General features: G+C 39.5%; 1 protein-coding gene across 1 annotated transcript; it reads left to right on the top strand.

Moving 5' to 3' along the window:
- Positions 1 to 27,758, top strand: LOC124277593. The gene is made up of 4 exons (XM_046713310.1): positions 1 to 132; positions 26,087 to 26,266; positions 26,516 to 26,552; positions 27,304 to 27,758. Exons 1-4 carry the CDS (start codon positions 69 to 71, stop codon positions 27,425 to 27,427), a joined length of 405 nt encoding a protein of 134 aa, XP_046569266.1. The 5' UTR covers positions 1 to 68; the 3' UTR covers positions 27,428 to 27,758.
- Positions 27,759 to 27,840: the final 82 nt, after the last annotated feature.

The raw sequence follows: 27,840 nt of genomic DNA, 5'->3' as shown, positions 1-27,840 counted from the left end.
GTCTTTTGTGCGAGTGGAGACATAGGCTGCTGCAGGCGAGGAGAGTCGACCAAACGAGACACGGGGACATGGACAACCTAGCCACCATCATCAAGGCATTCTCCCTACTCGTCATAGTTGCTGGTACTTTAGGTAAGTGTCAGGGAAGCCTTTGGTAGTCTTGTGTGTATATGTATGAATATGAATTCTCCTTTTTTGAATATTGGCTTCTTAAAATGTGAACAGTTTCTTTCACATTCATCGATATATTAAATATACACGTCGTACCTATCGTGTAAAATTTAATCATGAAACGATGAATGGCATTAGTGGAATTTTTGTATGACAGTAGTCATTTTGAGGAAGGAGTAACAGCAATATATAGTCAATTTCAGTTCTTTGCAAATGTACAGAAACTTGTGTTATAAACTGCGAAAGTTTTGTTAAATATGTCCCAATAGGAAGGCTCTTATCGATAAAAGTAAGCCTTTAGCTGTCAACTGTACATTTCGTTTACCGGTCTCATGCACATACACGTATGCCAATTATTCGTTACACTTACAACAATTCAAACGTTTTGATTGTATTCTAATGTGCCTGACTGTTAATATAAGAGCATAACTGTATTTATATTTCAAATGCCTAGCGGCTGAGCACCAAGTTTAAAAGCCACGATTCCATAGGGACTCCCGCTTATCACATTTTAATGCATAATCGATGCCAAATTTGAGCAAAGTGTCTCTATATTGTCGTTGTTCATAGCTTCACTTAAGTAACTGCACGTAGGAGCGTCGTGTTCGATTTAGGATAGGTATAATATCAGCAAAGGTCTGTATCTATCAATGTGCCAGAATCTGTCTCATTTGATTGTTTAAGTATTTCTCAAAGTTGCTTGAAAACCTAATTAACTTGCAAGGAAATACGGCAAGCTTTAAAAACACTGCATCAAATTGTCCATACTATTGCGTGTAACGTTAAAGTCATCTGAAAAAGCATGAATATCATGAAATGGAAATTATACAGCTAATTTTAATTTAAAACATGCCTATTTTCAACATGATCGTATAAAACCTCATCCAGAATGTGTGGATTATTACATTTATTGTGGTATGGACTTGTGACTACATGTGACTACGATGGGCATTTGTGTGTAGACACATATTCATCTCGTTGATGGAGTGTTTTGTTAATAGTTTTGATGGATGTGGGCATGTGATTTACTAGGAGTTACATGATATCATATGCAATAATCGCTTGTAAGAGAGTGGTTATGAAAGACATAAGTAGTTCCTCTGACAATTATCTCCGCAAGCCAAATGCTACAAGTAAAGAGGTTCGAATAATACATTGAGGTTTTCATAATTCAGTGATATATAACTAATAGCACATAGTAAGACTGACAATTTCTTTTTTAATCAGGTTTGGCTGTAGGATGAATGCCACGTACAAAAGCCTTCACTGCAATATTTCACGATTGAATTTTAACAGCATCGTGAAAAAATGGCGATTTGAAGGAGTGACTTAATTCTTAGCGGTGCATTTTAACTCATTGATTCAGTAGTTAGGAGTCACAATTTCGAACTAAGAGTGAGTGAGTGAGCTTCGCAATTGGGATGCGATGACATGTGTCTACCAGGCAACGAGCCTGACCACATGGTCCCGTTAGTAGTCTCTTACGCCGTCATGTACCTGAAATATTGCTGAGTGCGGCGTTAAACAACAAACAAACAAATGTTTCCGTACACCACACACTGCTGTGTATCGGACAAAAACTGACGCTTGCACCGTGGTTACTGTCCCTTTAAGTGAGATTCTGGAATGGCCGTCGGTTATAACCGAGTACTTTCCATTAAAAAATTAATCTTAAATTTCGATTTTTTTTCGAAATATATTTTGCTGCATTTGTATTTGATATATGAGTAGGCGAAACATTCCTCGCATAGACTACACATCGCACGGTGTTCTCTCTCCGTAATTTGAATACCTAAGCAAGTTTCCAAGCTATTGTTTCTGAAAACTACCACGACTCTATCAACATGACGAAAAACACGGTAAAATATTATATGGCAGTAACAGTATCGGAATCTATTTGCAATATACAGTTTAAGAAATATTTCGAGCAGCATTACGAATGCTTCTCGAGTTCCTACAGTCTTCAAACAAGGTCACATTGATGGTTACCTCCGGTCACAACAGTGTCAACTGACTACGTATACAGGATCAGACATATATCCCATGTATGAGTCTGTACGGAAACCACACGTAATCTTAGGGACTGTTATGGACTCCAATAGTTCATCCTTCTTGTAACATTCGCCTCAGTTGGATCAGGTAGAAACAATGTGTGATCAGTCTGAGACGGTGTCAACCTCAAGGATACCCACAGACAGGGTGGATGGATGGATTGACGGAGGTTTAATATGGCACAAAGAATATTCAATTTATTGTGTTCACACAGCGAAGAAGCACGAACGGCTTCAAGTGAGTGAGTGAGTTCAGTTTTACGCCGCACTCAGCAATATTCCAGCTATATAGCGGCGGTCTGTAAATAATCGAGTCTGGACCAGACAATCCAGTGATCAATAGCAATTGGGAACCGATGACATGTGTCAATCAAGTCAGCTAGCCTGACCACCCGATCCCATAGGTCACCGCTTACGACAAGCAAGGGTTACTGATGATCAATTCTAAGCCGGATCTTCACGGGTCGAACGGCTTCAAGGATACCCACAGGTAGGACGGACGGATGGATGGATGGTTGGACGGACGGACGGACGGATGGATGGTAGGACAGGCGTACGGATGGATAGATGGATGTTTAATATGGCACAAAGAATATTCCATCTATTGTGTTCACACAGTGAAGAAGGACGAACGGCTGACACCCACGGATACGACTGACGTACTCTTCCAAGCTGTGTAAAACCAAGACCATTCACTGACTCACAGTTGCAGTAAATGGCAAAAGTCAACTACGCATTAAAGATACTGACACAATGAAACTATTGGCAGTTAGTCAACGATCCTTACATTTTCTAAAATGCCATCTCATAAGAGTCTTTCATTTAAGATTAAGCATTTATGCAAAGTTATCTATTCACACGTTAAGGCTGTCTCTGGTCTGGACTATTTACAGAAATGTTTGAATGTCTTGACTTTGCATTGACTTGTCTTGTATATATATATTCCCATTCATGTTCGATAGGACAGGCGTTCCAAAGGCCAGGCACCTGTCCATGACAAAGATCCTTTTGAAAATATTTTGATGACGTTAACACCCAAGACGCTGTTACTGAAACTGGTGTTCCAGTTACGACAGATATGTACGAGGATAACAGATAGAATGGAACAAGTTATTTCATACTTAATCTAAGGTTAGCCAATGTACGGAGGTATATAGTGGGATTTAATTAAATGGGTTCAGAACACGATGAGATAATACATTTGGAGCCTGAATCACATGACAATGAATGTGAGGTGCGTTGTTTTCATGTTTACAGTGTTCTTATATTAATTACTTATTAACAGTAATGTCCTGAGTATGTCTATTCATACAAATTCGTCTATTTTATAAAACCCTGGCAAGGAGATTCTTTTGCTTTGTTTTCAACTGTCATTTGACAATTAAAGTTTGGAAACATAAGCATATATTTGGAAAAAGTGTTCATTACGCGAAACTGTGACCAAGAATGGTGCCAAAGTTTGATGTAAATGCTGATTAGGTGGGAAATTCGTAGATCTCAAAACCTTCGATGGAGGGGTTAATGTTCCTTCCTTCCATGCTTTGTTCTCAGGCGTATGCAATAGTTTTTCTTGGTGTAGAGGCATTGGGGTAACACAATACGCAGTTTAAACGTTCGCTTCTGAAGTCCAAAACCCAGGTTCCATTCCCTACATTGGTACTAATGTGTGGAGCCCATATCTGGTGACTCTCGCAGTGATATTGCTGGAATATTGCACAACCACACCCACACACTCATGGAGTCATTTCCTGTATGCCCATGTCACCTCAAATGTGAAGGTCACGGATGTCATATCCCGAGCTAAGGTAAGCAACCTAGAGTTGCCTCCCCTGATACCATGCGGTGGTGTCGCCTGTAACTGTCTCGGCAGTAAAGTTATAGTCGTCAATAGAAGAAGTTGTGTCGTCCGTCTCCCCTCTCACAGCATGACAACGGAAGACATATTTGACGTCTGCAGAATATCACCATGTCAGGTTAAACGTTGCAATATTATTGCAAGGCTTTGATTAACATTTGCTTTAGAAACTCTGATTGCTTTAATCTGAGTCGACAGATCTTCTACTTATCTTGAAAGGCACAGTGGTAATCGCCTGAACACCGACGTCAGGAACAAACACATTTTCTTCGTTTCACCAAAGTTATATAACGTCATCGACGTGCATCCAAGTTACTTCCACGTCAAGCTGAAGCGTGGTGTCACTAAAATGCTTTTCTAGGCGGCATTCGAACCAGCTCATTAACTAGAAACTGAGTTGATTTGGGGCTACATTTATCTTTGAGGCTGAAGGATCAAGGTGAAATTAGATTTGTGATTTGCTAAGAATAGAAAGTATCCCCATAGCCAATTTGTTTGAGTACAATGCATATTACGCAAACACTTAGGCGTTGATCTACGACTTACTTTCCATACATACCATAGCAGGTGGCCTTATCTATTCATCAAATTGTTCTGACCCAGCCACTTTAACCTCTGGTTCAGCTATTTATCATTTCCCTATGGAACATCGCTGCTGGTGAAGAGTCTGTGCTTCATTTAGTTTGTAACCCAATAGACAAATATTGGTTTCGAGTTGTCATGCATCGTGATAGTTAAAAAGAGGATTCCCAGAACATCATAGGAATTTGGGAGTCGATACGACAAAGATAGTACATCGCAGTCTGGCGCTGCGTCGTGGTCACGTGATCACCTCACGTGATGGAGGTAATTTTTGTGAAGAGTAATCTAGGATATATACTATTTCGATTTGACTTTAAAATGTCGCAAAATATAGCAAAATATAGCATAATTGTCATTAACAGTCATCCTCTATTCTAGTTTTACAAATTGAAAGATTCCGCATACTACCATGAAGTCTACTTCGAGTTCGGGTTGCATTGTCATGTAATACGTCTGTCTGCAGTAAAAGCCCAATACGTGAATATTAACTTGATTTTTATGTAGAGGATACTGTAAATATAACACGTCAACGTCTCAGAATGATCAGTCTCGAGTATCCACTGCAGCACATTCCACTGGGCAAAAATTGTAAAAAATATTATGAAGGAACATGGATAACATGACCTTCACTGGACTATGACTTTCTCAGCGCAAGAAATAAGATGCAAGTTTTCTTTTATTACGAAAGAGGCAATGTAAATGATATAGTTTACTATGGAAATCCCGCGGTCAGCAGATCAAGGTCCTTCTCCGAACGACCGTACACACATTGATGAGCCTGCGATATGAACATTGAACAGTTTGCCAACTGAGAAAGTAAATGGCACCGGATCACATCTCATGTAGACATAAATAATTGAGCCGCCAGACGACCTGGGACAATATCACCACGACCTTATTAGTTATGTGGTTCCTACGTACTGTGTGGAGAGCTGTATAGTCTGTGGAGGTGGTTGGTTGGTATGGAGATCTGTATAATCTGTTGTGGTGGTGGTTGGTTGGATTGGAGAGCTGTATAGTCTGTTGTGATGGTGGTTGGTTGGTATGGAGAGCTGTATAGTCTGTTGTGTTGGTGGTTGGTTGGTATGGAGAGCTGTATAGTCTGTGGTGGTGGTTGGTTGGTATGGAGAGCTGTATAGTCTGTTGTGGTGGTGGTTGGTTGGTATGGAGAGCTGTATAGTCTGTTGGGGTGGTGGTTGGTTGGATTGGAGAGCTGTATAGTCTGTTGTGGTGGTGGTTGGTTGGTATGAAGTGCTGTATAGTCTGTTGTGGTGGTGGTTGGTTGATATGGAGAACTGTATAGTCTGTTGTGATGGGGGCTGGTTGGTATGTAGAGCTGTATAGTCTGTTGTGTTGGTGGTTGGTTGGTATGGGCAGCTATATAGTCTGTTGTTGTGGTGGAGGTTGGTTTTGGCAGCTGTATAGTCTGTTGTTGCGGTGGTTGGTTGGTATGGGCAGCTATATAGTCTGTTGTTGAGGTGTTTGGTTGGTATGAACAGCTGTATAGTCTGTTGTTGAGGTGGTTGGTTGGTATGGGCAGCTATATAGTCTGTTGTTGAGGTGGTTGGTTGGTATGAACAGCTGTATAGTCTGTTGTGGTGGTTGGTTGGTATGAACAGCTGTATAGTCTGTTGTGGTGGTGGTTGGTTGGTATGGGCAGCTGTATAGTCTGTTGTTGTGGTGGTTGGTTGGTTGGTATGAACAGCTGTATAGTCTGTTGTTGAGGTGGTTGGTCGGTATGAACAGCTGTATAGTCTGTTGTGTTGGAGGTTTCTTGGTATGGGTACCTTTTTGCCTGTCGTGCTGGAGGTGCCTTGGTATCGATAGCTGCATAGCTGGTTGTGCTGATATTCTTTTGTATTGATAACTAGTGTTTTGAGGTGAATGCTCATGGGTTTGAATGTATGTATATTCTGTAGTTGTGATTCCCTGGTATGGACAGTCGTGGAGGTTCCGGGATATACATGTAGATAGTCCCATAGTCCTCCCGTTGTCGCATATCTGGATTTATCAGCACCCGTCTAAGATATCCATCACTTTGAGCTTCCCTCCCAAATGAAGTTGACACACAGCTACATAATTGATACACTGTTCAATGCAGACTCACTGGAATAATCAGGAAAGCCAGAGAACGAAAAATGAGTCAATACCCGCGAGTGTACAGTGTACAGAAGTAAAGTCGGCACTAGTAGTGCTATATAACTGCAAGATAATGGAGGTCAAATGAACATTTACATTTGTGTACGCGTTTTGGCGTTACAAAGTCACTCCAGTGCACACTTTCGACATCGTAATTGTCCATTTAGTTTTTGGGTAGCTTAATATAAATGCAAGTATGAGTTCAAATGGAAAGTTCATTTACTGGTTACTGTGCTGGTATTAAGATTGGATCCTCAGAGCCTCAGAGCCTCCTCATGATTATTCATGCTTATCCACATTTGCATCGATAAAGCGCTAGGGGTCTAAAGAACTAATACAGTTGTCATATGAATAGACAAATATCGGCCTCAGAAAGACCAATAACGCTACATCATATGCTAGCTATTACAAAGAAGCGTCCAACGCGTTTTCTCAGGTAAATACATATTTTGGCACAAATGCCAGTGTGTTACAGTGACCTACAGATCACTTTTGTAGTGACCCTTATGTCGTGCCTCCAGCTCAAACTATTTGTTGACAAAAAGACGAATATTCCATTAAGCAATATCACTCCATACATGAACACACATTGAGACTCAATTTTTGAAAAGCTAAACCTTGTACAGTAGCAAAAGACACAGAGGCATTATGGCTTAACAGTCTCCTACCTTCTCCCATGTGTCAAGTTATTACTACATCAGCTGATCTATGGGGGACAAAAGGGGCAAATGTTGAATTCATGTTACAAACATATTTCAGTCATATCATGGCAACTAGGCGTCACACATTGCGCTCATGGTAAGATTCCAAGCATATTATACAACACTTTTACAACGTGGACGAATATCTGATTTGCAGGAAGTTGGTCACAATATGTATACTTATAGTACATCTGAAACAGCGTCAAACCCTTGCAAGACGAAGAAACTAGTATTGGTAGATTATGGAAAAGAATTCTGAAACATATTGAGCAAATAATGATCTGTGGAATTTGAAAATCTAAAGAAACACAACTTGCATAATATTTACTTTTATTCACCTTTTATCAACATAATGTCGTGCCGTCTGTATATTCACGGTCAGTCCTGACAAGCAACTTGCTGTTCTTCATAATCTCTCGCATGTCACGTTACATTTTAAAATGGAATTAATGGGAATTGTTTGAAAACATATTCTGTTAAATTTAAATGCATTTTAGATTCTACCTGTGACATATTTGCCCGCCGCTGGCATGTTCATCTGTTCTACCTGTGACAGATATGCCTACTGTTGCATGTTGATCAATTCTACCTGTGACAGATATGCTTACTGTTGCATGTTGATCAATTCTACCTGTGACAGATATGCCTACTGTTGCATGTTGATCAATTCTACCTGTGACAGATATGCTTACTGTTGCATGTTGATCAATTCTCCCTGTGACAGATATGCCTACTGTTGCATGTTGATCAATTCTACCTGTGACAGATATGCTTACTGTTGCATGTTGATCAATTCTACCTGTGACAGATATGCTTACTGTTGCATGTTGATCAATTCTACCTGTGACAGATATGCTTACTGTTGCATGTTGATCAATTCTACCTGTGACAGATATGCTTACTGTTGCATGTTGATCAATTCTACCTGTGACAGATATGCTTACTGTTGCATGTTGATCAATTCTACCTGTGACAGATATGCTTACTGTTGCATGTTGATCAATTCTACCTGTGACAGATATGCTTACTGTTGCATGTTGATCAATTCTACCTGTGACAGATATGCTTACTGTTGCATGTTGATCAATTCTACCTGTGACAGATATGCTTACTGTTGCATGTTGATCAATTCTACCTGTGACAGATATGCTTACTGTTGCATGTTGATCAATTCTACCTGTGACAGATATGCCTACTGTTGCATGTTGATCAATTCTACCTGTGACAGATATGCCTACTGTTGCATGTTGATCAATTCTACCTGTGACAGATATGCTTACTGTTGCATGTTGATCAATTCTACCTGTGACAGATATGCTTACTGTTGCATGTTGATCAATTCTCCCTGTGAAAGATATGCTTACTGTTGCATTTTGATCAATTCTACCTGTGACAGATATGCTTACTGTTGCATGTTGATCAATTCTCCCTGTGACAGATATGCTTACTGTTGCATGTTGATCAATTCTACCTGTGACAGATATGCCTACTGTTGCATGTTGATCAATTCTACCTGTGACAGATATGCCTACTGTTGCATGTTGATCAATTCTACCTGTGACAGATATGCTTACTGTTGCATGTTGATCAATTCTTCCTGTGACAGATATGCTTACTGTTGCATGTTGATCAATTCTACCTGTGACAGATATGCTTACTGTTGCATGTTGATCAATTCTCCCTGTGACAGATATGCTTACTGTTGCATGTTGATCAATTCTACCTGTGACAGATATGCCTACTGTTGCATGTTGATCAATTCTACCTGTGACAGATATGCCTACTGTTGCATGTTGATCAATTCTACCTGTGACAGATATGCCTACTGTTGCATGTTGATCAATTCTACCTGGGACAGATATGCTTACTGTTGCATGTTGATCAATTCTCCCTGTGACAGATATGCTTACTGTTGCATGTTGATCAATTCTACCTGTGAAAGATATGCTTACTGTTGCATTTTGATCAATTCTACCTGTGACAGATATGCTTACTGTTGCATGTTGATCAATTCTCCCTGTGACAGATATGCTTACTGTTGCATGTTGATCAATTCTACCTGTGACAGATATGCCTACTGTTGCATGTTGATCAATTCTACCTGTGACAGATATGCCTATTATTGCATGTTGATCAATTCTACCTGTGACACTCTGGTGGCCTATAGATTTCCTGCAGTTGTAACAAACATGGCTTCCGTTGGCCTGTAGGTAATCTATATAGCTGAAGTACTATGGACGCCATCGACATGCCGTGAGTTGGTCTTCATAAATGTGGTATTGAAACAATATTCGCTAAAGCATTGTATGCCAGGAACATGTTCGATTTATACTAAGGTTGAAAGAATTCATTTGAAATTGATATGTTGCACTGAATAACGAGGACATATTTGTACATAAGGTATTATCATTACAATACTGGCTAAATCAGCCCCACAGAAGAAAACACTTAAAACACAGTGCTTATCAGCTTGCTGCAGGGAGAAGGAAGAAAGTCATCATACGTTGTATCACTCAATTACAAAATAGAAAAAGATTGAAGAGTGATGTTAAACACCAATTGGATTATATTCATCTCTTATAAAAAGCTTATAATCTAGTTGCCAACTGAATTGTGGCTAATTGGTTCGTCGGTAGTGATACGTATCAGCTGACAGGCTGTTCTAATCATGCAAACTGATTCGAGACTGTTTGATAATTTTTCACATTACCAATATTACAATGAAACACGAATAATAAACAGAATCATGATGACTTAGTGTGCTATTTGTGCACAGATTTGAATTGCCGGATCAGTTTTATTTTGTTGCTGAGGTAATTTTTCCCCACATTCTTCTTCATTTGTATATAGGTAGCTTCAACTTCATCGTTTAGACGAGGCTGTACGTCTGTCATAGGACAGGAGTGTTTTAGAATGAAACTGAAATAGAAAGCTAGGTGCATATTGCGATGCAATCTTGTTACACTTATCATGTCTTCTATATTAAGAATAAATAGTTTATGTCTATTTATACACTAAATCGTGTTTAGGATGTATAAAGCGTGATGGCGTACAGTGTACCCTTATTGGTTAACTTGTTCTTATAGCATTCAGTGTTGTCAAACAACCTGTATCCCTTCCATTTGTTTACGTTACTGAGCTGGAAAGAAAAGAGACTAATGAAGGCCTCAGTAAAGCTTTATGTTACATGTGGACATTAAGAGCACATATACAAATCTGACGCATCAGTGATCAATAGGGTTGCAAATCCCTGGTTTGGCTTGATACATATTGACTTGCCTGTGTACATATTTATGACAAAGGCCATTGGTAGGGCGGGATATGCTCACCCTTTCGCGTACACTTTGTATCATCACTATATGATTGTGATTCATACTTAAAAGCAAATTATGTCGGAATCGTACAAGAAATTACCCAACACCATGAAGATCCCGACTTGGTCGGTACATGTCATAGTTTCTTAATTGTGAAGATTGATGCTCATTTTGTCAATCACTATATTATCTGGTCCAAAACTCGGGTATTTACAGAAAATATTGCTGTCTGCAGGGGATACAATATATAAAGAAACAGAGAGTTCTTATGCTTCGGAAGCGGTTTTATCGCTTTAATGTATGCAGAAAAGAATCGAATAATTACATGAAAGATAATTTGGACGTGTATATTGTTTGAAAAAAATAGTACTAGTCTTATTCAATAGACAGGTTTCTACGGATTGCCTCTGTGTGTTTTGGTTCATCGAGGTATGGATAAAAAAATAATTTAATTCAACAACGAAAAACGTGTGATATGCGTATCTTCAAAAGCATAGTTAAAATATATTATGTGAATCAAAGCAGACAAAAATTACGAGAGTGATAAACATTCCAGAAGATGTGAAGCAGGTGATTATTCATCTTATGTACATGGCTTGACACATCGTCAACAGCGAGTTATAGGAAAGCAGAATCAAAAACAAAACTGAACGTAAGATAGGGGCGAGTAAAGCGAACTGCAACATTCAGACAGTGACGAACAAATACACATACATACATACATACATACATACATACATACATACATACATACATACATACATACATACATACATACATACATACATACATACATACATACATACACATACATACATACATACATACATACATACATACATACATACATACATACATACATACATACATACATACATACATACATACATATGTGACATTACCGGAATATAACTTGAGGGAGCGTACAAAATCCATTCGCTGACTTTATGCTTTCATGTTACGTGTCGGCTGTTTTCACCGCAATTATATTTTTCGTTGTGCTTTTGGTTTTGTTTAGTCTTGGGACTAAAACTGCATATAGACGAAAAGATAAGTCAAGAAAAGTCATGCTTCTATACCATGTGAAAAGTAGGGGATATTTTCTTATGAGGTGGAACACACCCCTATAGAATTCTTGTGTGTGCAAGACCATTTCCTAAGAAATAAAGATCTAAGACAGAGCCTGGTGGCAGCCATGAAGAGCGTGACCACGGGCTGCACCTGCATTGGGTCAAGTATGCCAGATTTATCATTGTCCCCTGTTGTGAGCACACGCCTATTGTTTCCTTGGATCCAAACGGTCACAGATAAAACACCTGCAATAACTAAGGAATCACAGTATTGATCATGCGACATTTGCTGAAGGTTTACCTACCAAAGGCATGTTGCAGGTGGGCACATGTCAGAATATTCTTGCATGTTTCTCAATCTTTCACCAGCAGACTGTTGTCCGACAACGAATTCACAGAGTCGTTGAATAATGCCGCATTTGATGCCCAAGGGAAATAACTCCAGGCCAGGACAGATTAGCAAGAACGATGACATCAATAAATCGGTTGCCAACTGCCAGTCAGTTACTTAAGGGACTGGTTGTAACATGCAACTTGTGTTACAATACATGTCTCGCCTGTGTGAATTCCCCTGCACAAGTGACATTTGCGTGCAGGACATGTCATCCACAACTTTCTGCACGTCATTAGAATCAGAGGCGTCAGTGGTGTTGGGAACCTTGGCACTTGGGTAATCGACCTTGGGTTAATGTCATGTTTTCTGACTTACCGAGTTCAGAGACGTCCTCATGGAACATTTTACAGGCGCTAACGTCGTACAATACGATCATTATGGGGGAGAGTAATAACATGGTTTGACAACGACTGGCAAAACTGCCCTCCATATTATACATGCCTGTGACACGGGTCAATACTACAGGAGCAACATCATTCCTGGTGCCACTTTCACAACGTGTTGGGCAACATTTTATCTGATAATGCAAGTGCCCATTGTGCCAGAACCATATTCCGTCAACAGCACAACATCCATATCATAGGCAGATGAGGAAGCTGACGTCAAACTCCGACCAATATCGTATGTAACAGATATCAGTGACATTAGCTGCAAAACGTTAAATTCGATTTTTGAGCTCGTTAACGACCTAGTCTGCCATCAACTCATCACATTTGAACCCATTACATCTCAATGTCAATTCCCCCGCAAACATGATCATATGATTTTCATTTGTCAAATCATATGGATCAGAAGATAAGTCTAAATGATTATCACGATTGCCTTCTTGTTTTTCACAGTATATGCCCTGGAAATATAATTGTCCTTTAGCTTGCTCTGTCTGTAAAACCACCGTAGGAATTTCATAACTCAAAATAGACAAAAAAGCCCTTCGGGGTTAAAAATAACTTTCTTCTATCGTAGCGGATGATCACTCTTACATCCTAATTCCGTCTCAGTGGAATGTATTTCGAAAGGGGGAACCGATCACTTTAATGAACGATTCATTACTGGAATGGCTTTGACAGTACCTTGCGGGTTTTGGTTTGAGATAAAACTATACAGTAAAACAGATTTGCTTATATTGTTTACATTGTAACGCGTGGCATTTAACAGAGTCAAGTGTGTTAACAATGACCAGCTTATATTTATCAAATTATTAGTCTTGGTTATTATTTAAGGTACATTTACATTTTTGCCGAAATACCTTTAAGTGATTGCCGACGTTTGTAGTACACAGAACACCTGTTATGAGGTCTTATTCTGTAGTAAAACCTCATACAGCCAAACACCGTTCTTTGATATGTCTTACTTACAAATGTTAAGTCCCATGGTTAGGCTTGGTCCCTGTATATACCTCCATTATTGTAGTATCATGTCCCTATGTACACAGTTCCTTATACTCCGAAACCTGTGAAGATCCGGGTTAGAATTGGTTTTCAGTAACCCATGCGACTAACGGGATCGTATCCCGACTGAACGATGCTCATGGTGTTGATCATTGGATTGTCTTGTCCAGACGTGATTATTTACAGACAACCGTCATATAGCTGGCGTTAAACAACCATCAATCAACCCTTATACTGCGACACAGCAGTGTTGAACCGGAATATGGTGTACTTCAACCCTAAATATAAGACTAAAACCTCACAAATACAGGATTAAGGTAGAAAATGAATACATAATGTTCCCAGAGTCCATTTATATTCCCAATATGTCACTTGAAATTAGATCAAGTGCTTGTGGAAATAAGACCACATCAGATCTCACTACACGACCCATTTTATGGATAACAACTTCTTTGTCATTCTTTGTCACGACGTTTCAGAGCTACTTCTTTCTACTTCATCAGGTGAATACTGAGTATCTCTATAATGTAACATCATTTAGATGCCAATATTTTTTATCAGACATCATAAACATGGTGTTCGCGGTACTGGATGAAACCATGCAGGATTCTGTTTGCCTGTCAAAGACTATTAAGTCAAGGGTTTGGAACAATAGTGCTATTGTTAGAAGTGACTCTAAAAGCTTCATCGTCAGCGTGAAAAGGTGTAAGGTTCAATATTTTGTACGGTAATTGACCTGGAAACGTGGGAAGTTTGAAAAAGAATTCAATTAGATATTTAATGAATCTTGTTACCAACACCATAAACTCATCACAGATCATACAACTTTGTCGGGATAATGCCGAAAAACAAAATAATCGTTTAACTGCCAAATGACATTTGAACACTCAACACAAAGATGAATGAGCGGCGATGCGTGGTGATGTGATCTATACAGACAGGATTAGGAACAATTAAGGTTTTGTATGGTGCTACTAAGGGCATTTCACAAGAAATTATAAGAAACCTGACAGACAATAGAGAACCGTCTTCATGTTTCACGCATTCATTACCAAATATCGAGACATTTACGATAAAGATGGCGTCTGGTTACAGCTGAATTAGAGAAAAATATAACTGTAATTATACCGTTCCTTGGAATTGAAAACTGATCCACTGCCAGGCTAATCATAACCGATTGGAAAGTTACTTTAAGACAAGAATAGTAGCTGCTTCGTGTATTGACACTTGAGAGCTGTCTGAAAGTGCCTTCCGATGCCTTCCGTTAATTGACGCTTTTAAGGTGTTATCCATCAAATGATGATATTGAAACATTGAATCAACGCTTTGGAATCTTATCTCGTTTTACAAAGGAAACAATATGCTGCTGAATTACTGGCAGAAACAAGAGACTGACATATGACTCACAGGGAAATATAATTCAGAACGAATTTATTGAAATATTAAAACCTAATCTAATCCAAATTAAGATATACTAATGTAGAAATAATATAATTAATTCATTGTATCAATTCACTCATCCACTCAATTAGAGGAGTATATTTTTCACCAAAACCAATGTACAGAAGTATATTATTTAAATTAAATTCCAGTGCGTATTCCAGTTAACTCGAAATGTTCAGTTGGTGAATGAAGAGGCTTAATGGTATTTCCAATGGTGGCCATTGTACACATGTTAAACTCTCCCCAGTACACCTATCGCCACTCACTAGATTGGGAGTTTGAGACTTGTTTTGCTAACAGCCAGCTAAATTAGCAGAAATCGGCTTAATTCGTTTCCCCACGGGGACACTGAAACGTGTCAAAAATGAAAATCACTTGTCATTTGCGCGTTTTTTTGTTGTTGAGTGGTATGTGGAACTGACAGCTGGACGATGCGAGTTAAGCTCTGCAAACTAAATCGGGGAAGGAAGGATATGTTCGTTTCTACTGAGGGGTGAGACGGGAAGGGGGAAAGGGTCAGTGGTCGTGGGAGGAGGGTAGGGGAGGGGGACGATAAAGTAGGTATAGGAAGAAGAATTGAAGTGCGTGGTTTTCAGTCATTGAGATATTTAGCTGCGACGAAAACAACGTTTCCTTCGTATTGGTAGTTCTTCTAAGGCGCTTACAGTGACATGTACCATATTCCGAGGGCAAGTCTTTAAAGGGTACCGTCATGTGCCAAATGTGACCTTTTGAAAAACTACCCGTGAAGGTCCGGGATAGAATACTGGCTTGTCGTAAGAGGCGACTAACGGGATCGGGTGGTCAGGCTCGCTGACTTGGTTGACACATGTCATCGTATCCCAGTTGCGTAGAACGATGCCCATGCTGTTGATCACTGGATTGTCTGGTCCAGACTCGGTTATTTACAGACCGCCGCCATATAGCTGGAATATTGCAGAGTGCGGCGTAAAACTAAACTTACTCACTTTTGAAAAACCGTACTTATGACTGAAAAACAACTGACAAAGCTCGCTTCGACCTTCTGATGATAAACTGGCATTTACCTTCAACTTGCAATCGTCGCTATTAAAAAGTCTGATAAATGATCTTATTCCTTACGATCTGTGTTTAATCAGCATATAGTATATTTTCTTTAACGAAATCTAAATGTCACATATTTTGTTTCTTGCTTCTGATCTGATCAGACGAGGACCCATCAGTACCGTGGACTATGAACAGACTCGTAGGTCCAGCTAAACTTTTACTCGATATTTTCGGCCCAGTTTGGCAAGGGTGGAAACTTGAGTTCCACAGTCAGTTAACTCCCTTGCCTGATGGGGACCTATGATCGTAACATCGGGGTACAACTATTGTGTATGTCAAACATAAATATATGATTCTCTGTTTGCAAAACGTGCATTAAATTTGATTGTGATGGGCCATTATGTCAATGAAGGTTACAGACATCATTAAACTGCAATTGAGTCAAACACACCTTGCCTGATGGGTATCTGTTGTAACATCGGGAACGATTATGTCAAACTTTAATTAAATAATGACGTACATAAGAAAGTACACACCTGGTATTTTGGGACTATTCCCATTAAAACCATAAATATTTTGCTAGAAATGTTGTAATTGGGTACAATATCTGTGGTGTTTTGGAACCACTCGCACAATGTTTGTGACAAGGCAGAATCAAATCACTTTTTAGATATTAATGCTGTTTTAAAGAAAATATTTTACCAAAGAATCAGGTGTGTACTTTCTTTTGAACGTCAGTTTATATGAACTTGTAATTTTCTGTTTGCCAAAATTGCATTACTTTGTTTGCATAAACTCAATGAAGGTTTAGGACACCATTTACGATGAGTAAAATATGCCTCATGTGTATTGCAAAAGAAATATCAATCACAATTATGATAATCAAAAGGAGCGACGCTTCTGCTAATGATGACTTCTGCATCCAACCAATCCACTGTACACAAGAAATGACAACATTTAACATCTGTTAAGAAGGAAATGTCGTACGGTATAGACGATTAGTTAATTGTTAATGATAGGTTAATGCCCGCATTGTACAACCCATTTCCAAGCTGCTATTAACTAATGAAACACTGACATATTAATGAAACCTGAGGGTTTATAGTGTCCTTGAGCTGACTAGCTGTGTCCATCTGTAGGTAATTACCATTCGAAAGCTGATGTAGGCGTCTCAACAGTACGATACTGACTTACAGCTACATACTTAAAACCATGAAGGCGATTCCATGTATGTATACTTTAGCCAACTCGTGTAATTTGCTCCGCCTGATTAACTTTATTCCAAAAGTAAGAGGTAACTGAACTACCTTGAATGTTTTCTACTGAAACTCGACCTGTATGACCAGAGACTGGTAATGATGTAGCAAACAACGAAAGGTAGCCTCCTTTACCTGAAGAGGCTGATGATATTCACTGTTATAAAAATTAGATCCATCCGTTGTGAGCGTCCCTATAATTCCCGGCAATATCCGTTCAGTTGGATGCTCTTATGACCTTACATTAAGAAACTAGATTTCCGAGTTAATCTTTACTCTATTACTGTCGAAAATGTAGAGGTTGAAGGATTTAATGATGATAAAAAATGCTTGTTTAGTAGGTGCAAAGCTAAAAATACAGCCATGGGAATGAGCTAAACATACACAGAGAATAACTGCAAATCTGACTATTCATCAGGAAGAAATTTTAATCGTAAAATGATTTGCATATTGTTTGAGGCCGCACTCAGCAACTTTCGAGCTATGTGACGGCGGTGTGTTAACGATAGAGTTTGGAAAAGACATACGACTGACATCATGAGCATCGCTGTACTCAATTTGGATGCGATGACGTGTATCAACCAGATCAGCGGCATGACATTTGCCTCTAGGGATGAACAGGGTTTTCCTAACCAGGGTCAAACAGGGCAACATGGTTACGTGTTCTCTCGTTACGTTGGAGGCCCGGGTTCGAGTCGTCTCATGGGAACAACAAGATGTATCCACAGGGTTTGTTCTAACCAGGGTCAAACAGGGCAACATGGTTACGTGTTCTCTCGTTACGATGAAGGCCCGGGTTCGAGTCGTCTCATGGGAACAACAAGATGTAGCCACAGGGTTTGTTCTAACCAGGGACAAAACAGGCGAACATGGTTAAGTGTTCTCTAATTACGATGAAGGCCCGGGTTCGAGTCGCCTCATGGGACAACGAGTGACGCCCATTTCTTTTTGCCGTCGTCATAATGCTGAACCCATGGCAGTCATTTACGCAATCGTAAAAAAACACTTAACTGTTGCAATAGCGGCTTCTGCTTCTTCTGCATGAAATTACGTCTTGACATCCCGAATCTCATCCAGTGTCTGGGGCTGGGGGTGCCACTAGTCCGACCTGCGTGCTTCCGGAACAAGATGTATCCACAACATGACACATGCTTGTCCGATTCATGACAAGGTGCGAAAGGAAGATGTGATACGTTAGTCCAGGGGTTACATGGTCTGTCTGCATAGGGACAGTGTCTATCAGGGGTGGATTTGGTGGAGTCTGCTGTGTCACAACACTTGGCTTGTGTGATGTGGCATTGGGGAAGGTTTGTGTATGCGGTTGGCGTTTGTGAGTTCTTGTTCTCGGTGAATTTTGTTGGGCAGATGATGACGTTTGCGTTGTTAGCTGGTGCAGTGGCTAGTTCAGTGGGATAGTGCCATCTTTCTATATACAAGTATGAATAGCTAGCAAAATGTATGATATTTTTATACGTTATTTTATATGAAGCAAAGGTCACGATATGGCTGAAATATTGCCGATGTCACTCACTCAATTAACTGAAGCATACAGGCAAGTCCACGTTGATCCACGTTGATTGTCGGTGAATAAATATTGCTTACCGCCGCATCAGAAACTCTGCAGTTATTCGCGACACGGTGATCCCGAGGTACCATTAATCACATCATAATATCAGCGCTACACATCAGCCATACACGTCGTCAGGCATCAAGTAGTACGCGCCCCCAATCCCCCACACAAATAGAAATAATCATGTTCATCTCTAGTATATACAATAAGCTATTATCAGAAATATTCAGGAGAAAAGATAATACTTTTACGAGTTGGCTGCCACAATGACAGTTGTGGAAATGGAATTATCCTCTGACCAAGACACCGTTACTGTCGTGATAGACGATCATTTAACTTCTGAGTCCCAGTTAACTCACATCACACGCATCAGATGGGAGAGCAATGAGGACACTCCTCCATGTGAGAGAGGAACAAACTCAACAATCCATGTGTCGGCTGGTTTTACCCTCGCCTTGGCCGTTATGGCAGCGGTATTACAAGACACTTTCAATATTGTCTCTTTGACGACGTCATATCTCCCATGAGACTGCTACAGCTAAGGCCTCAATACCCCTGATTTATGTCATATTCTTTTATGTCTTGGGAACAAACTTGATTGTGGCTCAATAACATTTATTCACTCATTTGCATGAAACTACATCGCCGTTTGCATCGGTTTATTTGTACACATTTCAGATTCATTTAAGTTATTTGGAAGTCCTATTCAAGTGTAATTTATAATGTTAAACTGCAATGGGATGGAACATATAATTGCACCATAAACCCATGACTGGGGACATATTAGATCACCTGTCACGTTCACGTCATCTTGTTGTCTTGTTATGTGTTACTTATTCCGATATATGTACTTGGATTTAAAAATTTCCATAAGAAATGAACGTTTGTCTTGAAAGATAAATGAATGTACATACATATGAATGTACATGCAGAACATTTCTAGTGACATGTGTTTGTTAACTTGAAGGTAGCACAAAACCTGCATGATTTCCCTGGGGTGTAAATCAACCGTTTGAGAGGCATTCTAGAAGTTGTAAGTAACAGAGCAAGCCTTTATGGATGACCAACTTCTTTATTGTACAATAACGACAATCGTGAAAATATACGGCGCTTCAGTATAGATACTTGTATCGTTTTCATGCTTGAAAACGGTATAAGTATATATACCGAAACGTTGTTATTATATAATAAAGAAGTTGATCATCCATAAAGACTTGTCATTCCCGGTTTTTAATCAGGTACGAATATTTTCCCTGGAACTGACACAATATGTTAAATTATGCTCACCATTTTGACCGTTTCAGTGGACAACATGCATATCTGAAACAGGATGAGTGATTGACTGCTAAGGGCTTTAACATAGATCTAAATATTAGTGTCTCAATACCGAGCATCATTACGTGGTCGAAGAACCGAGATGCAGGTCGTATATTTTCACTAATTTCACTCTTTTCGTGAAATCCTCGTTGAAGCTGTTGTGCTGTTGACAACCGTTCAATTGTTTCACATACACAGTTAAATCAATAGGATGGCGCGTTCGGCTGTGACAGAACCCTCACGACTGAAGTGCTTGTCATGCATTATGAAGTGTGCAATGTTTAAAATGGCTTTACGAGGAGAAGATGAAGCTTGTTGGGTCAAGTTAAGTATTCATCCTCTGATGAATGGCATCGGGATAAGTAAGGTGCCATGGGTGTATAAGAACTTTTTCCGCCCTCCATTCCCGCTATCCCCCGGGACCAACTGTCACAGACACACAGGCATATCACATTTACCAATAGGATGAACCAATTAGTAATATCAAGAGATGTGCCGTCAAACTAATTGGTCATGAACTCCAGTCATGTGGGCATTTGTCTTAAACAGATTTTTGTTGGAAGACAAATGGATCTGACACAAGTTGAGAAACGTACATGGACACAATCAGGGCATTTACTTTTAAGCTAAATCTATCTCAATTCAAGTCACATCTATATTTTGCAAACGCTCAATTGGCCCAAGAAGAGCTTAGAATGGAAAAAATGTCATATTGGTAAATAATGTTACTAAGGGTCCAGGGTCCCCTCCAACGATCTAGGGGAAGCTGTGAAGACTGACTGACTGACTGAGTTTGGTTTTACGCCGCTCTTAGCAATATTCCAGCAACATCACGGCGGGGGGACACCAGAAATGGGCTTCACACATTATACCCATGTGGGGATTCGAACCCGGGTCTTCGGCGTGACGAGCCAACGCTTTAACAATTAGGCTACCCCACCGCCCCCGAAGCTGTGAAGAGGGCAGAAACATCATTATGCACACCTACTAATAACAACTACCTAATGCCCGTCCTCTGCATCTTTGAGAAACTTATATTCCAATTCTGCCAGGGTTTTCTCTTAACTACAACCCCTTCTTCCTAGTTGGCCCTCTACTTCGAATTCCTGAATCTTAACGGTACCCAGTTTCAGTGACAGACAGTTTCACGCCTTCCGCAACAGCAGGTTAGTGGACTGCCAGCAGTATATCAAAGCTGATGTATGATTGCCACGAAACGCCTTTGACTAGATTAGCTGAGCCATGTCTTTAAAGAAAGACTACAACGCTGACAACTACAAACACCGTCCAACATACCCCAGACTCATCAAGAAGCATATTAACTGCACAGGAGAGAACTTTCATGACAGTCATAAGACAAGCAACAATTAACTGCCGGACTAGGAACTGCGGAGGATTAAATACAAGCGAATTAAGTTAATTCTAATTCCGAAAACAGTGTCAACCCTGGATGCGAAACTAGATTAGAATACAGGACTTGGTCCAGAGGAGAATAATTATGTTTTTGTACCAACAATTACTCTTTTAAAGATGCAATTTAGGTGTGACTGTTAGGGGTAAACTGCTTTATATCTCCTGATAGGAACATTTATAATTGCATTGTAACACTGCTACTTGATGGCGGCGTCTCCTGTCCTTATAACCACATATAATGTACCTCTACGAATTCTCCTTGAAAGAATATGGAAGAACGTGTTTGAAGTAACATTATTACAAGGCCACAAAAACTGCTAACATTTTGATGGAGGTGTAAACGGAAGAGGAAGTTCAAAGACTGGAAATGTTCTTTTGTATAAACTCAACAATGACTTTTTATTTAAATAGGTAGTGTTTTGTAATTGTTTGTAACCCTTTTCGTGAACACCTGGTGTCATCACTATTTGACAGTGAATCATAACACGTGCTTATGATATAGTCGGAATCTTATAACGGAAAGGAATAGAACGGAGACTTCTGGTGTGTTTGTCTTTCTCGTTATGGTATCGTATTCCTTGAGTTTCGTTTTGTTTGCCATCTTCTAAAGATTGTAACATCCCGGACTATTGTGAACCGTACACAATAGAACTGACGTCCTGATAGGCTACTACATGATACATTGGCTTACACCTCTCTAATCAGCAATCACGTCTCTCTCCATATTTCCCAACAATGGGTACTTTATGAATGAGTGAGTGGGTGAGTGAGTGAGGGGAATCGAACCCGGGTTTTCGGCGTGACGAGCGAACGGTTTTACCACTAGGCTACCCCACCGCCACTGGATACTTTATGATATGGACATGCGTTTTGTTTGCAGTCAAATATCAAACTAAGACACCTCAGCGGATACACACTGACATTTCTTTGGTTGAAAGAGTTGATTGGCTCCAAATCAAATCCCATTTTGAAGCCTTTGGATATTATTGGTTGCCTTCAATGAAATAATACCAAAAACGTTGACATCAAACTCCTCATCCTTGGCCTAAAGTTCCCTGAAAAAAAGAGACAAGATGTAATTACTCTCAATCAAATACTCCTGACACTGATGCTTGTCAGTAATCTAATTGCTGATGGACAAAAATCTAATTCTTCTTCCAAGACTTCGTGATAAACACTGGACACATTTAGGATTGTATTTCTAGTATTATACTATGAACGAGTGACCAATTGCAAGTCCGAATCGCAGGTTTGAGACATGTAACTACACGTACCGTTCATTCACAAGCTGGTTTCCCATGCTATTCTACTTCAACACTGTCATGTAATTAAAGGTTCAATCTCAGACAGCAGTTGTAGCTTCACAACTGCGGGGACGGATCTTGTCTTTCAAAGTCCGCTAGGATGACTGGTCAAATTACATTCTGAGTTAGAATTTAGAAATAACGTCGGCAATGTTAGTGTAGCACATTGTAACTGAAACATGCTGAACTGTCTCTATGCCGTAAACTATGTCCTCCAAAGGACATCATTATAACAATGTATCACAAATCATTTAAAAAACGTGCAACAGAAAAATAAAACATCTGACTGTTAGATCACGATACAAAAACTACAAACAGTTCACCAATGGGAAAGGTAAGGTACCATGGGACCTAGGGACCATGGGACTTACGGTGCCTATACTTCCTTCATTGGTTCCCTTAGTTACTGGTAATTTGAAATAACACCAACTAGAAACACAGGTAAAAGCTAGCAGCATTACCACTAAATCTGTAACATGACATATCATATTATTGATGAAAGCATCGAGTTAATAACTTTATATTGCACGATATGGAGTCGTTCAGTATCTCACGAATCACATTAAGACAAACTGTTCCCAGCACTGATGATCTGCTTCATTGCCATACTATGAATGTTCCTGAATTCTACTCCTTATTGATGTTATTATACTTTCATGAAGAAACCAGTGAGTAATTCTAGACTGATATAGAGTTTCAGGTCATCCTAACAAACAGTACCAATACCTGTGACAGTTTGTCCAATCAGTGTTCTCTATTTGCATATGTCTGCCAACAATAAGACCTAATGAGTTCTGATGATAAGATCTTGCTTGTTTCAGGTGGTAATGGGTCAGGATGTAGATATTGAGAGTAATATCTTACAGATACCTGATACAAAGACGTTTATAATTCACCAGATCTAATGACTAAGATACATTACACCCGTTATCTCCTCATGTTAATGTTCGACTAATAGATCAGTTCTGGTAATACGTATGCTGTACGGCTACTGCTGTGTCTCCGTCAATAACCTTTGGTGGAAGGCTTTTGTGGAAACCAGAATCCATTAGGTACGTGGATCATTTAGAGACTAAGATATGACATCATCCCATATGGCAGAGTAATTAACATATTCTATTTCCTCATATTGAGTGAATTGTCAACATAATTTTTTAGGGGTATAGTCTGGGCTGGAGGGGTATACTTTGGCCTGGTCAAGAATATACCCCCGGGGTATAAACTGGGCTAGCCCATAGTTTACCCCGGGGTATAATCTGGTGGGGTGTTATTCTGGGCTGCTACACCGGAAAGTATGAAATAATCACAGAGGCAGTTACTAAGAGCATTGTGGTATTCTTTTAACCTTGTAAATATAAATATTGTCAACGCGAATATGTCGATAGGAGAACTACCTCAGAATTATACCTTGGCTAAGACGAATGAATACGTTGAGGCACAAATTACCCTAACGAGATGAAACTAAGCAGTTTCCAAAAGTTAAGTAGTCAAAAAGACATAATCTTGAAAGATAACACCATGTCAAAACAGAGTGCCATAAAGTCACTGTGTGACAATATCAAGTAACTTTTAAAGGTCTTGTTAAAATTACAGATTAAAGGGTACTTTTGCTTCCTATAGTTTTGTTTTCATTATAGAAACTAGTTAAAACATTCAGCGGTAAGAAAAAACCAAAACAAAATGAAAACACTAATACACACTTATTTCGATGAATCTTACAACCCACCAGAAATCAATATAAACACTAGATGAGATGCATCTTCATCATTCCTCCTGTAATCGTTTATAGCCTTAAGCAAACCAACGAATCACCTCCAAGGATGTCTGCAGTATTTCAAAGACAAAAGATTGATTTCTTTGCTTAATAGCATTATATTGTAGTCAGCTTTCCGAAGACACGATCGTGTTACCTAAAAAATCCTTCTTTATCTACTTCTCTGGAAATCATTTGTTCGAGCATTATCAAACCAAGTGAAACTGTTTATCTCTTTATCGTTTCTGTTTACAATGTGCAGACACCCTATCAAGCATGAATCAACTACCTTCAATAGAGGTTTTTAAAGACTTCGTCTGTTTTTTCACATTGGAAATACACGTTATTATAAACTGTGCATTAATGGACGACCAACACTCCTAATTTGTTAAAACACACCACTTTGTTTTCTTCTGCAAATAAAAAAATACATCCTCAAATTTGGTTTCAGGCACGATGGCCAAGGTTCAGATGTCATGTCATACCGTTCTTGTTGGAATACTTTTAGGTTGACGGACTAGATTTGTTCTAGTGGTAAATGTTGATCCTAAACTAATACGCTGGTGTTGTTTTAACGTGGGGTCAATTACATGTAATCGCTGTGAAAATATACCGTACATTTAGTATTAAACACGGAAAATGTCAGTTAATATTGGAAGGCGCTGCGTAGACGCACTTCATTTGGTTCTTGAAACATGTCTGCACCCAACTTTTAAGAGCCATTTCTTACACAAACATATTTATATTGTGCTGACAGAGTGTGGGTGGGAGTCACTTTTAATCAGCTGGTGGGTGATTTTACCAAATGTGTTCAGTAAAAAAGTAAAAAGAAACCCACTAATATTATCCATGGTAAGTTTCAAAATAGGCATGTTTTAAATACGGCAGATTAATCGGTCTGCACAATATGCACATGGTTTATGAAAGTGGGTTTCTTCTTGACCATCAGACCCATGGCAGCTCTCGGATGTGTCGGTACAATTACAAGCACATAGATTCGAACAAAAACGAGACAATCAACTTAGAAATGACCTAAAATATTTTCTTCCACTAGGCGGGATGTTATCCAAAATGTCATGTACATTTATAATTGCATATTTGTCCCTGTTCAATTCAGTTGTTCTCATCAGTATAAAGATCTGAAGACCCGGGATCAGGTGGTCAGGCTCGTTGACTTGGTTGACACATGGCGCAGATCGATGCTCATGTTGTTCATCACTGGATTGTCTGATCGTTAAACAACAAACGTGCAAGATCTGAAAGATAACTGTTCTGCTGAGTCCCGTGGAAGCGCTTAGTTAGGCAATGTGGGTACAATAATGTGCATGTTCCATTTCAGCTTTTCCGGCCAAAGAGGATGATGGGAGGAAACTTGAGCACGTGATACGTCAGGTGATCGCTAACCGGAACAACCTCGGAGCAGCAGTGAGGGCATCATCTGGTGACAGAAGCGCACTACTGGCTCAGATATTAGATATCGCACGTGCCAACTCGCAGAAAAGAAACAACACCCCAGTCGGTTAGTCTATATTAGTCAGACACCGTTATGCATTCGTTCTTTTGATTTTTATCTCCGCAAGCTCTATAACTAATCGAATCTGGACCGGTGGTTGATATTGTGAGCAGGATACGGTTGCACGTCATTCACGTTATAATAAACCGCCAATTTTATGGAATGTTATGCATTAATTAAGTCATTAAAAGAAAATCCTCTAAATGAAAGACATAATTGTTTCTTTGAAGTAATGCGTCGTTTTCTTTTGGGCAGCATACGCTGGTATTGGTGGAGGAAACGCAGGCAGAAGGTAGGTTGACAGTGTTGCTGCAAGTGTTGTGGCTATAGTCGTTGTCGACCGTTACGACGACGACCTGTGGGTCAACGATCCACGCAGTCACAACCACGTCATCGACGGCCCGATCGTTTTGGTTGGCTACGACCAGCATGTATAGCTTGGGTCTCGTCACGAATCCCTACGAGCGAACAATCGACTGATGAAGTGATTTAATTTGTATGTGCAATGCAAGCGTTGCGTTGAGAATAGGCAAAAGATATTTCAGAATAACGGAACTTTATTCTCCTGAGATCAATTTTCGAAGCATGTGTCTTGTGTAGAACATTTGGAGTAACAAGAGCAGATCTGTGTGCTGTGTCATAAGAAATAAGTGACAAAAGAAATTTTCACGTTTTATTTCTTTCCTCCATGAAGATTTTAGGGACAACGCAAACAGACTTACATGTCAGTCAAACTTAGTAAATACCGAACAGAAAAAGACATTGGTTGTACACAATGATGTTGCGGAAATAGTTTACTGTTTTAAACATTTAACTTATTTCATACACGAGCATTAACAAATTGTAATATATGAAATACAAATTACAAGCGTGTCAGTATCGATGACAGGAGTGTTTAATTACCAGTCTGACCTGTATTGAGATTTATTTGGAAAGTGCTGTAAAATGTACATAAAAGGATGTTGAATGACATATTATTGTGGAAATGAGTTCTTGTAATAATCACAACTTAAATATAAATGAGTCCATATTTCTCCGCACAGGTTATTCCGGGGAAGACGAGGAATGAATGATATAGATCTTAAAGACAGACTTCAAATACTGGCCGATGAACTTCAAGCCATAGCACGTGATCTTGATGACGTCATTAGGCTGGGTCAGCAGTGATGGATACGTTCCATGTGCCTGTATACAAGAATAGACGACGTTTCAGTGTGTGAGACTTGGAACATTCGTTAACACGCAAATATGTAACATATTTCATCCATTCTCAATGATGTCGATATAATTTCTGAGTACTTGGTGCCAATCCCCTCTCCTCCACAACACGCTCCCTGCCCAGGCCCGCCCGCAGCACAGCCGCAGTTGAACATCCTACTTTGTACACAGACAGGAAGTGAACGCAGAGTTGTCTGTTGCCATGGCAACGACCTTGAACTGGGTTCAGCAATGTATATTTTCAGAGTGTATATGAGAAATAAATATGTTTGTGAAAACGGTTTGTATTTGGTGCTATATTTTTCTCACCATTCAACAAAGCAAATGAACAATCGAGACTAAAACACCAAAGTGCAAAGGCA

Source organism: Haliotis rubra, unplaced genomic scaffold, assembly GCF_003918875.1.
Source record: "Haliotis rubra isolate DU_JTF1 unplaced genomic scaffold, ASM391887v1 Scf224, whole genome shotgun sequence".
Classification (NCBI taxonomy): Eukaryota; Metazoa; Mollusca; class Gastropoda; order Lepetellida; family Haliotidae; genus Haliotis; species Haliotis rubra.
This window is presented reverse-complemented; position numbering and strand designations above follow the sequence as displayed.

Coding starts and splice junctions, on each gene's coding strand:
- LOC124277593 (XM_046713310.1), top strand. CDS start 69: ATGGACAACCTAGCCACCATCATCAAGGCATTCTCCCTACTCGTCATA. Junction 26,267..26,515: donor AAGAAACAACACCCCAGTCG/GTTAGTCTATAT, acceptor TCTTTTGGGCAG/CATACGCTGGTATTGGTGGA. Junction 26,553..27,303: donor GGAGGAAACGCAGGCAGAAG/GTAGGTTGACAG, acceptor TTCTCCGCACAG/GTTATTCCGGGGAAGACGAG.